The sequence below is a fragment of the Pelophylax lessonae genome (assembly GCF_965119305.1).
Source record: "Pelophylax lessonae genome assembly, chromosome: 13".
Taxonomy (NCBI): Eukaryota; Metazoa; Chordata; class Amphibia; order Anura; family Ranidae; genus Pelophylax; species Pelophylax lessonae.
In genome coordinates, this window is record NC_138780.1 from 62,162,589 (window position 1) to 62,175,354 (window position 12,766).

Genomic DNA, 12,766 nt, shown 5'->3' on the forward strand with positions numbered 1-12,766 from the left:
GCATAGGACCCTTTTCCAGTGCGGACAGCGCCCGTCCGAAGCTGTGTTAACCGGCTCTATTGAGAGCCAGACACAGTCTCCTGTCATGTGTATTGGATGTGGGGAAAACTATAATATAATGCCTGTCCACCCAATCAAAAATGTAGTGCCTAATTTTTAATGCCTTTTGTACAGGTGGGCAGTTAAGACTGGCTGGATATCAGGGATGTCTGTTTTAATGGAGAATGAAAGTTTAGATGGACTTGTCTTGGTTTTTTTTTTTTTTTTTTTACTGAACTATTTATTTGTCATATCAATGCCATTCTAATTCTGCCTATTTTTACCATAAGCATACATACATATTAATAATCTGCATGCATCATTTACAGTTTCAAAATACATCTGACTTTTTCTGTTAAATGTGAATTTTTTTCATTTTTTTTTTGAGGAATCTTCTGAAAATAACTTTGGTCTCCACTTTGCAGCTTCTTTCAGATATCTTGCAAAAACATGAACTTCCTCTAGTCTGCACTTGCTCCTCAGCTGATATTCAAGCTGCTTTTAATACAATAGTATCCAGAATACAACGGTAGTAAGTATCTCTAATTCTAGTTCCTCTGAGCATCTGAACTACTACAGTTTTTCAACTTTGCTTGGGGTTTGTAAGTAACCTCACCTTATTGTGCTGTTTCACTGATTGTTCTAATAACAGACTAGCTTCCACCATACAGAACGGATAGGAGTTTACTAATTACATAGTCACAGCCAAACTCTTCCAAAAGGTTTAATATTTTTCTCTTAGGCTGCATTCACACCTCAGTGTTTTAAATCGTGGGCAGATTTGCCACAATTTTGCCCATGATTTCAAAGGGCCGAGGTGTGAATGACATATCACTGAACACACATTTAAGATGCCATTCATTTAAATTGTACCTAAATCGCATTGGGATTCAGCCACAATTCGCAATAAATCACGCTGCAATAGCAGCTATCCGCATCGCGTGCAGCATGTCGCCCAAAAGTAATTCATTAAGATTTATCGCTCGACAATTGTGTCAGAACCGCACCATGATTTTAGGTGCCATTTAAATGAATGTTATCTCAAATGTACATTCTGCGATTTGTCATTTACTCCTCACTTTAAAATCGCAATCAGAATCATGGCAAATCTGGCAGTGATTCTTAACGCAGAGGGGTGAATGCAGCCTTAAGGTGCAGGAGTGTAATGCATTGTTTGAAAATTATCGGCTTTTGGTGGTATAGTCGATCAGTATATCAGCTTTAGGTGGTATAGCCTAGTATTCAGCAATTTGTTAACCTAAAATATGTATTTCTTGCTAGAATGAAACAGATGGTTGTTGATTTTATGCAATTAAGATGTATGTGTGTAGATTGAGCCTGGCTCTTTCTTTGTTGAATCCTAGGCACACCCATGAGAATTCGAAAGGGGGGCAAGTGCCCCCCCCCCAACCCCCCCCCCCCCAGAATGTCAACCTCCAGGCTCCTTCCCCAATATATCTGTTTAATAATCCACACTGAGTCAGACTGTCGCACACACTGTGTTTGTGCCCGTGCAGTGGCCGGTGCGGTGATCGCCGCCAAGTTATCCGCCGAATCCCTCCCCTCTCTGTCCTCTCCCCTTCCAACAGCTGCAGGGGGCGGGCCTGGGCCTAAAATTCCCTGCTGACACCAGTCAAGAGGGGCGGAGCTGCAGCCAACGGAGGAGAGGAGCCTGGAGGAGAGAGGCAGCGGGAGTTGGGACACACCAGCTTCAGCAGTGAAAAGTAAAGTGAGTCAGAAGAACTTGATCTAATGGCATGATGATAAGACAGTCAGGGGCAATGGACGATGTTGATTTGAAGGGAAGGATGTTAATCCTAGGAAATGGGATATTGGTGGGTTATGCAGCAGGAGGAGAACAGGGCCAGAGGTCAGTGGTGGGGCACACACATGACATAACATGTTGATTTTGATTTGAAGGATATAATCCTAGGGATATTGGTGCTTTTGCACCAGAGGCAGGAGGAGAGACTTTGCTTGTCCGCCTTTAACGCTGCACCTGCACATTTGCTGCCCCAGCCTACCTTCACATTATTCCAAATTGACACGCGATGTGACATGTCAGATTGCATGTCAATTTGCAGCCAATTGCCAGCAATGGCATTGGTCAAATCGGGGCGACACCGACTTTGTGGCCTGCACCAATTCCCAAAAGTAGTTTCTGTACTACTTTTGGCGATTTGTCATCAAACAGAAAGAGGAGATCATCGCTGATCTCTCTTCCCTCCACCTGTTGGTACCTGCCATGCCAGTCCCAGGTCTGCCAGTGGGTGCATGAAGCCTAGGAAACATGGCTGAGGTGCATGTGTGTAGGGGGGAAAGGTGGCTGGCACTAACGGGGGTGTGTGGAAGTGATCTGGTGGCTACACTGCTTATGGATTGTTTCCATGTGACAGGCAACACTTGGCTTGTTGGGTTTATACACAGTAAGTGAGATGCTTTCTTTTAGGCCTTGTTTTCATTTACGTTTTCAGAGCAGTAAAAATGCATGGCTGAGCCACCTTTACCACCACCCAACCACTCCTTTTTATGCTGTAAAGGCATTGCCACTGTTATACATAGTACAATAGTGGTGCCAGGGGATTTTACACACACGCCCAATGGCTTTATCCACTGGGAATGTGTAAAACCCTCAGCTGCCCCTGCCATGCTACCTACTATGGTGGCAGTGCCTGTTAGCATAAGGAAGAGTGATTGAGTTGTGATAAACATGGCTCAGTCATGAGATTTTACTGCCCTGAAAACTTTAATGAAGACTTTAATGAAAACAAGGCCTAAAAGAAAGCATCTCACTTTCTGCATATAAACCTGACAAGCCAAGTGTTGCCATTCATATGGAAACAATCCATTAGCAATGTAGCCACCAGATCACTCCCCTTTATGACATTGTCAAAGAGGGGCAGAGCATGGGTAAACTTAAAATGACGCCCCCTCCCGAAAAAAGATTTGCGGATGCCCATGGGCACACCCTTTCACATAAAAAGTATCATTACCTTAAAAATGTCAGATGTGAAAATACATAGACATTCTGCTTAATAGTATGGTAAAAAAAAAAAAAAAAATTGTGCATGATAGCTAGATCTTATTGAACTGTATTGTGGTGTATAAATTGAAATGTAGTGAACATATTTTCAGTTCTATTGCTGCAAAATGTTTCCAAAAACAGAATATTAATTTTTGACCATAGCTTGAGATTCAAATGCATTTTCCAGTTAGCAGCCATGGACATAAATTGGATCAACTTGTGGGTACAGTTTTTTTTATTTGTCCCCAAGTAATATACATAAAGGGACCTGGGAACTAAGTAAAAAATGGTATGAAATTTAACAAATTGCATCCAGAATTCTGTGGGTATAGAACAATTCCAATGACATATGTATTAATTGTATCTCTGTAAACAACCTCAAAAGAAGTTTGGTGGTATAAGGGGTAATGATATGGTGGAGGCAGCCCACTATAGGATATGCTGTAAGCATTGTTTTCATTAATTTTTCTTAAGCTAGGTTAACACTTTTGCGAATTGGATGCAGGTTTCCCCAATCCAATTTGCATGGCAGGAGAGGTCGACCAGCTCTCAATGGAGCCGGTTCACACAGCTCTGGGACAGTCGTGGTCTGCACTGGAAAGGGGTCCTGTGCGTCTTCTGGTCTGCTTCACATCCGAATTAAGCCAAAAATTCAGACCTAATTTGCACCTAAAATGGAGAACAGGGAAGCCTGGCAAATATCCTTGCTTTTAGTAATATCACAGTTTTGCTATCTTAGAAGAGATATTTGTATTTCAAGCCAAAGCTAGTGTAGAATCCAGTTTGATGCTGTCTGTGTCCCTGCTGGGCACATTTATTCTCCTAAACTGTTGACAGCAAATCCTATGTAAAACATTAATAGCAGTGGGATCCTATGTGTTCTTCCCCAGTGTTCCTTTCCCTTGGTCTCAATAGTCCAGTATAATCCTAGATTCAGTGATGAACTAGGTTTCAAATCCAAAATATTTTGTAGTTATGGTTCCACTGCATACACAGAATTATAAGCTGCTCTCACGTGTAGAAAATCAGAGACTCTTTTAGAGGGTGGTGATATTCCCTCAAATGGCAGAGTAAACACGTCAGAATGCCAGAGGAGGACCCACGATCATCCCCACATGGAGGGGCAGTCTGGAAAGCCCTCAATACTGTTAACCCAACAAGGACAATCAATGTGACAACACTGAAGAAATGACACTTTGCTACAATGTAAAGTAGTGAGTGTACAGCTTGTATAACAGTGTAAATTTGCTGTCCCCTCAAAATAACTCAACACACAGCCATTAATGTCTACACCACTTGCAGCAAAAGTGAGTACACCCCTTAGTGAAAATGTCCAAATTGGGCCCAATTAGCCATCCCCCCCCCCCCCACCACCGGTGTCATGTGACTTGTTAGTGTTAAAAGGTCTCAGGTATGAATGGGGAGCAGGTGTGTTAAATTTTATGTCATCTCTCTCACTCTCATACTGGTCACTGGAAGTTCAACATGGCACCTCATGGCAAAGAACTCTCTGAGGATCTGAAAAAAGAATTGTTGCTGTACATAAAGGTGGCATAGGCTATAGGAAGGTTGCTAAGACCCTGAAACTGAGCTGCCGTACAGTGGCTAAAACCATACAGCGGCTTAACAGGACAAGTTTCACTCAGAACAGGCCTTGTCATGGTCCACCAAAGGAGTTAAGTGCATGTGCTCAGCGTCATATCCAGAGGTTGTCTTTGGGAAATAGACGTATAAGTGCTGCCAGCATTGCTGCAGGAGTTGAAGGGGTGGGGGTCAGCCTGTCAGTGCTCAGATCACTTTTGTGAGCTACTGTATGTGTATGTATATGTGTATATATATATATATATATATATATATATATATATATATATATATATATATATATACCCGTGCTAATTGGTGTGTGCTATACAGATAGATAAATTACAAACTGAAAACAAGTGAATAATTAAACAAAATCACGTTTTTTTTTGGTGAGGTTGCTGCTCATTTAAAAGGTGTAGTGCCTTTAAATCATGTGCATATGTGTAAAGAGCACTCTCACTGGTGGGCCACTTACTGTTATCTCACATATATTATTATTATTATGATTATTTCAGGTACTTATATAGCGCTGTCAATTTACGCAGCACTTTACATATACATTGCACATTCACATCAATCCCTGCCCTCCAGGAGCTTATAATCTAAGGTCCCTAACTCACATACATATTTTTTATACAGGATCCAATTAACCTACCAGCATGTCTTTGGAGTGTGGGAGGAAACCGGAGTACCCCGAGGAAACCCACGCAGGCACAGGGAGATCATGCAAACTCCAGACAGGTAGTGTCGTGGTTGGGATTAGAGCCAGCGACCCTCTTGCTGCTAGGTGAAAGTGCTAACCACTACACCACTGCCGCCCACATATATATTCTTATTATTATAGCCAAATTTACCACCCTAACTCCTCCCACAGTTTTTACACTACATAAACAGTAATATACCGAAACATGCGGATTGTTCCCGATTGGTGTGCTATTACTTTGTGGAACGTTTCACCGAATGGTAAACAAAATATTGGCGTTTTTGTGGCAAAATTGGTCCCATAGGAATGAATGGCGGAATGTTCAAAACTAGAGTGGGAGCTGACAAAAACTAGAGTGGGAGCTGAAAAATCAGGACATGATTCCTAAACTGCCACCACTCCCTCATTTTCAATCCTACCTACACAAATCTTATATCAAAATGTTCAGCTATTCCTGCTGCCATTAGAAATGTCCACGGCTAAGCCATAGTCCTGATAGTTTTCACAATATGACAATTTTTGCAACTCACACCGTCCATTGACATTCATTGAAACTCCACTCTACTCACCTCAAATTTAAAGGGCCATTTCTAAACTGCGACTGTGCCTTCATTTTTAATATTTCAGAGACATACTATGCATCGAAATGTAGGTCTGGGTCTTGTGATTCTCACAATATAAAGCTCTTTGCTTTAGGATTTATAGTTTTTAAAACTACAACCGTTTGAAGATGGCAGCTGCCAGTGAATTGAGCAAGTTGGAGCAGTTTGTTTTTAACCGCTCTTCTCTGCCCTGTCTGAAACCTAATTTTGAATTTGTGACAGTTTGTTTCCAACTGCCAAAATTTCAACTGCTGCCACTCCCACACACACACCACACCCACACATACCCCACAAACTGCTGCCACTCCCACACACACACCACACTCACACCCACACACACCACACTCACACATACCCCACAAATTTCTGCCACTCCCACACACACACACCACGCCCACACATACCACACACACACACATACCCCACAAACTGCTGCCACTCCCACACACACACCACACCCACACACCACACCCGCACATACCCCACAAACTGCTGCCACTCCCACACACACACCACACACACACTACACACACACACACCACGCACTACACACACCCACACATACCCCACAAACTGCTGCCACTCCCACACACACACTACACATACACACACACATACCCCAGAAACTGCTGCCACTCCCACACACACACACCACACCCACACATACCCCACAAACTGCTGCCACTCCCACACACACCACACACACACACACACACACACACCATACCCACACATACCCCACAAACTGCTGCCACTCCCACACACACACCACACCCACACATACCCCACAAACTGCTGCCACTCCCACACAAAATCATCTTTTTTTTTAGCAGTTGTTGTCGATGACCTAGTTTCCAAAATGAAGCTATTTCTTAAGTGGAAAGGAGGCCGGCAATCTTGCTTCTTGGAAGGCAGTTCGGTAGAATCATCATTTGGTGCTGGTATTCCACACTTGATGCTCAGTTGGATTGCTTCTGCCCAGACACTTTCTATTCCTGAATTAGCAGAAGCTTCAGGTCTCCTCTCTGGGTTGCACACTTCTTCAAGCTCTTGTGTAATTGCTCGCACAAGAAGGACAGCCAATGCTAAGTCAAAATCTTTGGCTTGTAACATGTTAGAGAGTGTCTAGGTCCTTTTTAGTGTTCTCAAAAAACACAAAAAAGTTCCAGAATGAAGCAAAAATCAATGAACTGGTGAATTCATTTTGCCTCAACTACTCTCTCAGTATGGTTCCCTTCTGCCAAAATATTTGGAGTTTCCAACAGAGGGTATGGTACTTTTTTAACATGCCCATTGAGATATTTTGATGTTGAAAAAAATCGGCACGGGAAACAGTATGCTGCATCTTGGGACACAGAATATTGTAACCATTCAAACGATTGAAACCACTGTGGGCAGAATGACCTGAATCATGCTCCCATTTGTTTCTGTGGGCATTTTTTTTTTAACCACTTAAGCCCCCCGGAAGATTTTACCCCCTTCCTGACCAGACCCCTTTTTCAACTCGGCACGTCATGACTTTACCTGACAATTGCGCGGTCATGCAATGCTGTACCCAAACAAAATTTACGTCCTTTTTTTCCCAGAAACAGAGCTTTCTTTTGGTGGTATTTGATCAACTCTGCGCTTTTTATATTTTGCGATATTAATAAAAAAAGAGCGAAAATTTTGAAAAAAAAAATGACATTTTCAACTTTGTCTTTTTATAAATATCCAATATACTCAATTTATGTCATATATTTTGGTCAAAATGTATTTAGCTACATGTCTGACAAAAAAAATTTCAATGAGCATATTTTTATTGGTTTGCGCAAAAGTTATAGCGTCTACAAACTATGGTGTAAATACTGAAATTCATGCAGCTTTAATTTCTGACTGCCTATCTCATTTCATGAAGTGCTAAAATGGCAGGGCAGTACAAACCCCCCCCCCCCCCAAACTACCACTTTTTGGAAAGAAGACATCCTAAGGAATGTCCTGAGAGGCATGTTGAGCTCATTGAATATTTCATTTTTTTGTCACAGGTGTTTGAAAAATGACTAAAAAAAAAGAAAATGTTTTTTTTACACAAAGTTGTCATTGAAATGATATATTGCTCACACATGCCATGGGTTTATGTGAAATGACACACCAAAATACATTCTGCTGCTTCTCCTGAGTACAGGGATACCCCACGTGTGAGACTTTTTTGCAGTCTAATCGAGTACAGGACCCCGAAATCCAATCCCCACTTTCAGGCTTTCCAAGGGCGTAAATTGTTGATTTCACTCCTGACTACCTATCACAGTTTCGGAGGCCATGAAATGCCAAGACAGCACAACCCCCCCCCCCAAATGACCCCTTTTCGGAAAGTAGACACCCTAAGCTATTTGCAGAGAGGCATGTTGAGTGTTTTGCAGATCTCACTTTTTGTCACAAAGTTTTGGAATTTGAAAAAAGAGGAAAAAATAATGATTTTTCTTTATTTTCCAAAAAAAATTAGAGCTGCAAAATACTCACCATGCCTCTCAGAAAATGGATTGGAGTGTCTACTTTGCAAAATGGGGTCATTTGGGGGGATTTTGTGCCATCTTGGCATTTCATGACCTTCAAAAGTGTGATGGGTAGTAAGGAGTGAGATCATCAATTTACGCCCTTAGAAAGCCAGAAGGTGCGGATTGGTTTTCCAGGTCCTGTATGTGGCTAGACTGCCAAAAAGTCTCACACATGGGGTATCCCTTTACTCAGGAGAAGCAGCAGAATGTATTTTGGGGTGTCATTTCACATATACCCATGGCATGTGTGAGCATTATATAATTTACTGACAACTTTGTGTAAAAAAACAAAAAAAAATAATAATTTTCCCGAAACTTGTGGCAAAATATAAAATATTCCATGGACTCACCATGCCTCTCAGCAAATAGCTTAGAGTGTCTACTTTGCAAAATGGGGTCATTTGGGGGGGTTTTGTGCTATCTTGAAATTTCAGGGCCTCTGAAACTGTGACAGGTTGTGCAGAGGTAAAATAAGCAATTTACGCCATTAGAAAACTTGAAGATGGGGTTTGGTTTTCGGGGTCCCGTACACAGCTAGGCTCCCAAAAAGTCTCACACGTGGTATCCCTGTACTCAGGAGAAGCAACAGAATGTATTTTTGGGTGTCATTTCACATATACCCATGGCATGCGTGAGCAATATATCATTTAGTGACAACTTTCTGTAAAAAAAAACAAACAAAACAAATTGTCACCTTCCCGAAACTTAGGGCAAAATATAAAATACTCCATGGACTCAATATGCCTCTCAGCAAATAGCTTTGGGTGTTTACTTTTCAAAAAGGGGTCATTTGGGGGTGTTTGAACTGTCCTGGCATTTTATGCTCAATCTTAGCCACACATCACCCACTCTTCTAACCACTTGAAAACCAAGCCTTTTCTGTGACTTTTTGTTTACATGAAAAAATATTTTTTTTCTTACGTCCTCTGACAGTCGCCGCCCCTCATATAGTCTTCACCAATGGGTATCGACCTCTTATCCACAGGAGTAAGCTAGACAGAAGATTTTGTTAAAAACACAAAACTTTACATAGACACACCTACAGGGGGCTGTCCCTCTGGTCCAATACCCCCGGCTAGCCTCATTCCCAATTCAGTTTGTCTTTTGCCTAGATAGGAGTAGGCAGGCTTCCCTGTGCTGGGGCTACAGTCTCAGCATTTTCTTCTGTTTTTTTACATTTTATTTTCTGCTAAGTGTGTTTTTCTTTGCACTAATAGCTTTTTATTTGTTCCTACGCTTAGTCAGACTTCGGAAGACTACAGCGTTTGCGGAGCTGGGAATCGGACTGGTTGTACAAGAGCCTTACGGAATCCCAGCCCGCCATCGAGTGTTTAGCAGGCTATGCGTACGCCCAGGCCTCGCAAACGACCTGTCCCTGTCCTCAGGGACAAAGCCCGCGAGGTGGCCACTTCGCTAGGATTTCTCAACTGCGGTACGCCGCGTGTTGCTAGAATCCTGTTTGGTTGACGGCACCCCCACCACCCAGGGTGGGAGGCTTCCCGTCGCAGAGTGGCACCCACAAATTTGCATGGAATGGTGAGTAACATGCTACCCCCTCTGTCTATACATTGTATGCCTGGGGGGGTGTTTGTGTGTGTGTGGGGCCTTCTCTCATGGGGATGGCAGTCTGTTTAGAGTCTGTGTGATCCCCCTCATGTCTGTCTGTGCGGTCCCTGTGTCTCCCTCATGGTCCCTGCTGGGGCGCTATTTGCGGTCATGCCGCCCTGTGGGGGGTTTGCGGGGGTCCCCGAGTCCCTTGGGAGTGTTTTGTGTCACTTTAGGGATACAGACATGGCGGTGGGGGCCGCTGCGGTGTAAAACACGCAGGGCCGCCATTTTGGGTGTGGGCATTCAGCAGCCTTTTTCCCTAGTGTATCCGCGCCCTTTCGGGCGCCATCTTTAATGTGGGCAGTGTATGGTTCGGCAGCCAATTTCCCGGAGCCTCCCCATAGAGTTACATGGGCAACCATTTTTCCTTAGTCATTTCTTGTACAGTACAGCTACACTTCTGGGGGGGGTTTCTATGCTGTTTTTTCTGGGTCATGCCTTACTGGCAGCTATGTTACCTTGTATTTAGCGGGACATGCTGGTTCGCTTTGTGGCGGGGTCCATCACTGAAGCTGATTTAAAGGGCCAGTGCCAGAAAATTTTTTAAGTAGGTTTTTTTTTCTTTGGAGTCCCAGGGCAGCATGTTTCCCCCAGCGCTGGTGGAGGGTTCAGGTATGCCTGAATCTACTGCGCTAAGCTCCCTTCCTTCTGCACTTGCGACTTTAGCGTCTTAAGTGGCTCTGTTGATGTCTGAGCGGGCTTTAAGAAAAAGACCCAGACTGTCTCAGTCTATTTATCCTGAGCTAGATATGGTTGCCATGGACAGTGTACCCCCTGAAGGGTCTCAGTCTTCTCGGTCGGTGGGGAGGTGGAGGGGGTCAACTCCCCCTCTGGGTTAGCCATAGAATGCGCAGCAATGTCTGCGCTTATAGTTCTGTTGTGGATACACTGCATTTGAGGGATGAGCCCCACCCGCCGGGTAAGCGGTCCTCCTTTGGGACCCGCAGAACCCAGAAAACGGCTCAGGTATGCCTTGTCCCGCTGAGTTTTCACGTGACGGTGCATGTACAATGGCACAATTTAATGCTCACATTTTGTGGTACCTACGCGGTTTCAGTACCGTGGTCCCTTTGTGTCTCCGACGGATTCGCACTGGACTGTGGCCCCTAAGGTGGACCACACGGTATCCGGTTTACGCAAGGCCACTCTGATGCCCACGGAGGCTTATCCGGTGCTTAGATACCCGGTGGATAGGCGGGTGGAATCTCTTGCCCGCCACTCCTATGTGGTGGCAGGTTCCTTGCTGAAGCCCATGTTCGCTTCAGTAATGGTCTCTCAGGCTGTGGTGGAGTGGACTGAGGTGCTCAGACGCACCCTTGTGGCTGATTCCGCCCCTCCTGCTACTTTGGAGGTGGTGGACCAAATTGCTCAGGCGGTTTTATGCCTGTGTGATGCGGCCTTGGATGAGGCCCCTTTAGCCTTACGCTTCTCTGCTGTCGCAGTGATTATCCGTCGCCTTGTGTGGCTGTAGAGCTGGTCGGCGACCAGACTTCCAGGAAGATGGTGTCTGACGTCCCTTATGCAGGGAATCGCCTTTTTTGGGGACTCCCTGGATAAGTTGCTAAAGGGGGTCACTGGGGGTACAAGCACTCTGCTGCCCCATGTGTCCAAGGGTAAGTTTTTTCCGCGGTAAGCGAGGCCCTTCCTTTAATCCTAACCAGGAGTCCTTTCGTGCCTTTAAGGCACATGACAAGGGCAAATCCTTCCAGACTTCTAGTGGCCAGATGAAGCCTTGGGCGGGCAAGTCTATAGCCGCCCACTCTGGCACGGCGGCCCCGTCCACCATTCAGGACAGATGGGTTTAGGAACTCATTCGGTCGGGGTACAAGATCGACTTTCGACAGATTCTTTCCCTCAAATCTTCATTGACCCCAGATAGTTTTCACGATCTTCAAAGGGCGGTCCAGGATCTCCTCGCCCAGGGGGTGATCGTCCCGGTGTCACATCGGGACAGATTTTCGGGGGTTTTTACTCGAATCTGTTTGCGGTGCCCTGAAAGGAGGGCAAGGTGCGTCCGATTCTGGACCTAAAGTTTCTAGACCGCTTGTGCGGGTTCAAGAATTACGTATGGAATCCCTCTGATCGGTGGTGGCCTCTGTGAGCCCGGGAGATTCCTGGCTTTTAATCGACCTCAAGAATGCGTTTCTACACATCCTTATATTCGAGGGTCATCAGAGGTGCCTCCGATTCGCAATCGCTGAGGAGCGATATCAGTTCATGGCGTTACCTTTAGGTCTCGCTTCGGCTCCAAGGGTGTTTGCCAAAGCTTTGGCTCCTGTTCTGGCCCTGTTGCGGGCGCAGGGGATCGCAATCGTTGGATATCTGGACGATCTCCTGTTAAGGTCGAGTTCTGTCAACCACGGTTCAGACGCTCCAGGAGTTCAGGTGGGCCAACTTTCAAAAGTCGACATTGTTCCCTTCTGTTCATCTCCCTGATCTGGGAATGGTCCTGGACTCTGTCCTTGCGAGAGTTTTTTTCCTGCCGTGGACATACTCTGGACTCTGCTGAATGAGGTCAGGTCCCTCAGGGACAACGAATCCTCATCACTCAGGACCTGCATGCAGTTCCTAGGTTTGATGGTGTCAGCCTTCGAGGCGATGCCGTTTGCACGGTTCCACGCGCGATATCTGCAAGCGGTGATCCTAGCCAGGTGGGACAGGCATCCTCAGT

General features: G+C 44.9%; 1 protein-coding gene across 8 annotated transcripts in view; it reads left to right on the plus strand.

Annotated features, from left to right (window-relative positions):
* Positions 1–12,766, plus strand: part of PACS2 (phosphofurin acidic cluster sorting protein 2) — a 1,277,570-nt gene that overhangs the window by 768,015 nt on the left and 496,789 nt on the right. For all 8 annotated transcript variants that reach the window (XR_014224766.1, XM_082242585.1, XM_082242586.1 and 5 more), the window contains one exon: positions 465–571. Coding sequence is in view for 7 of the 8 variants with exons in the window: in XM_082242585.1 (XP_082098711.1) it covers positions 465–571 (107 nt within the window). In the remaining variant the exon portion in view is untranslated. The remainder of the gene's footprint in view (positions 1–464; positions 572–12,766) is intronic.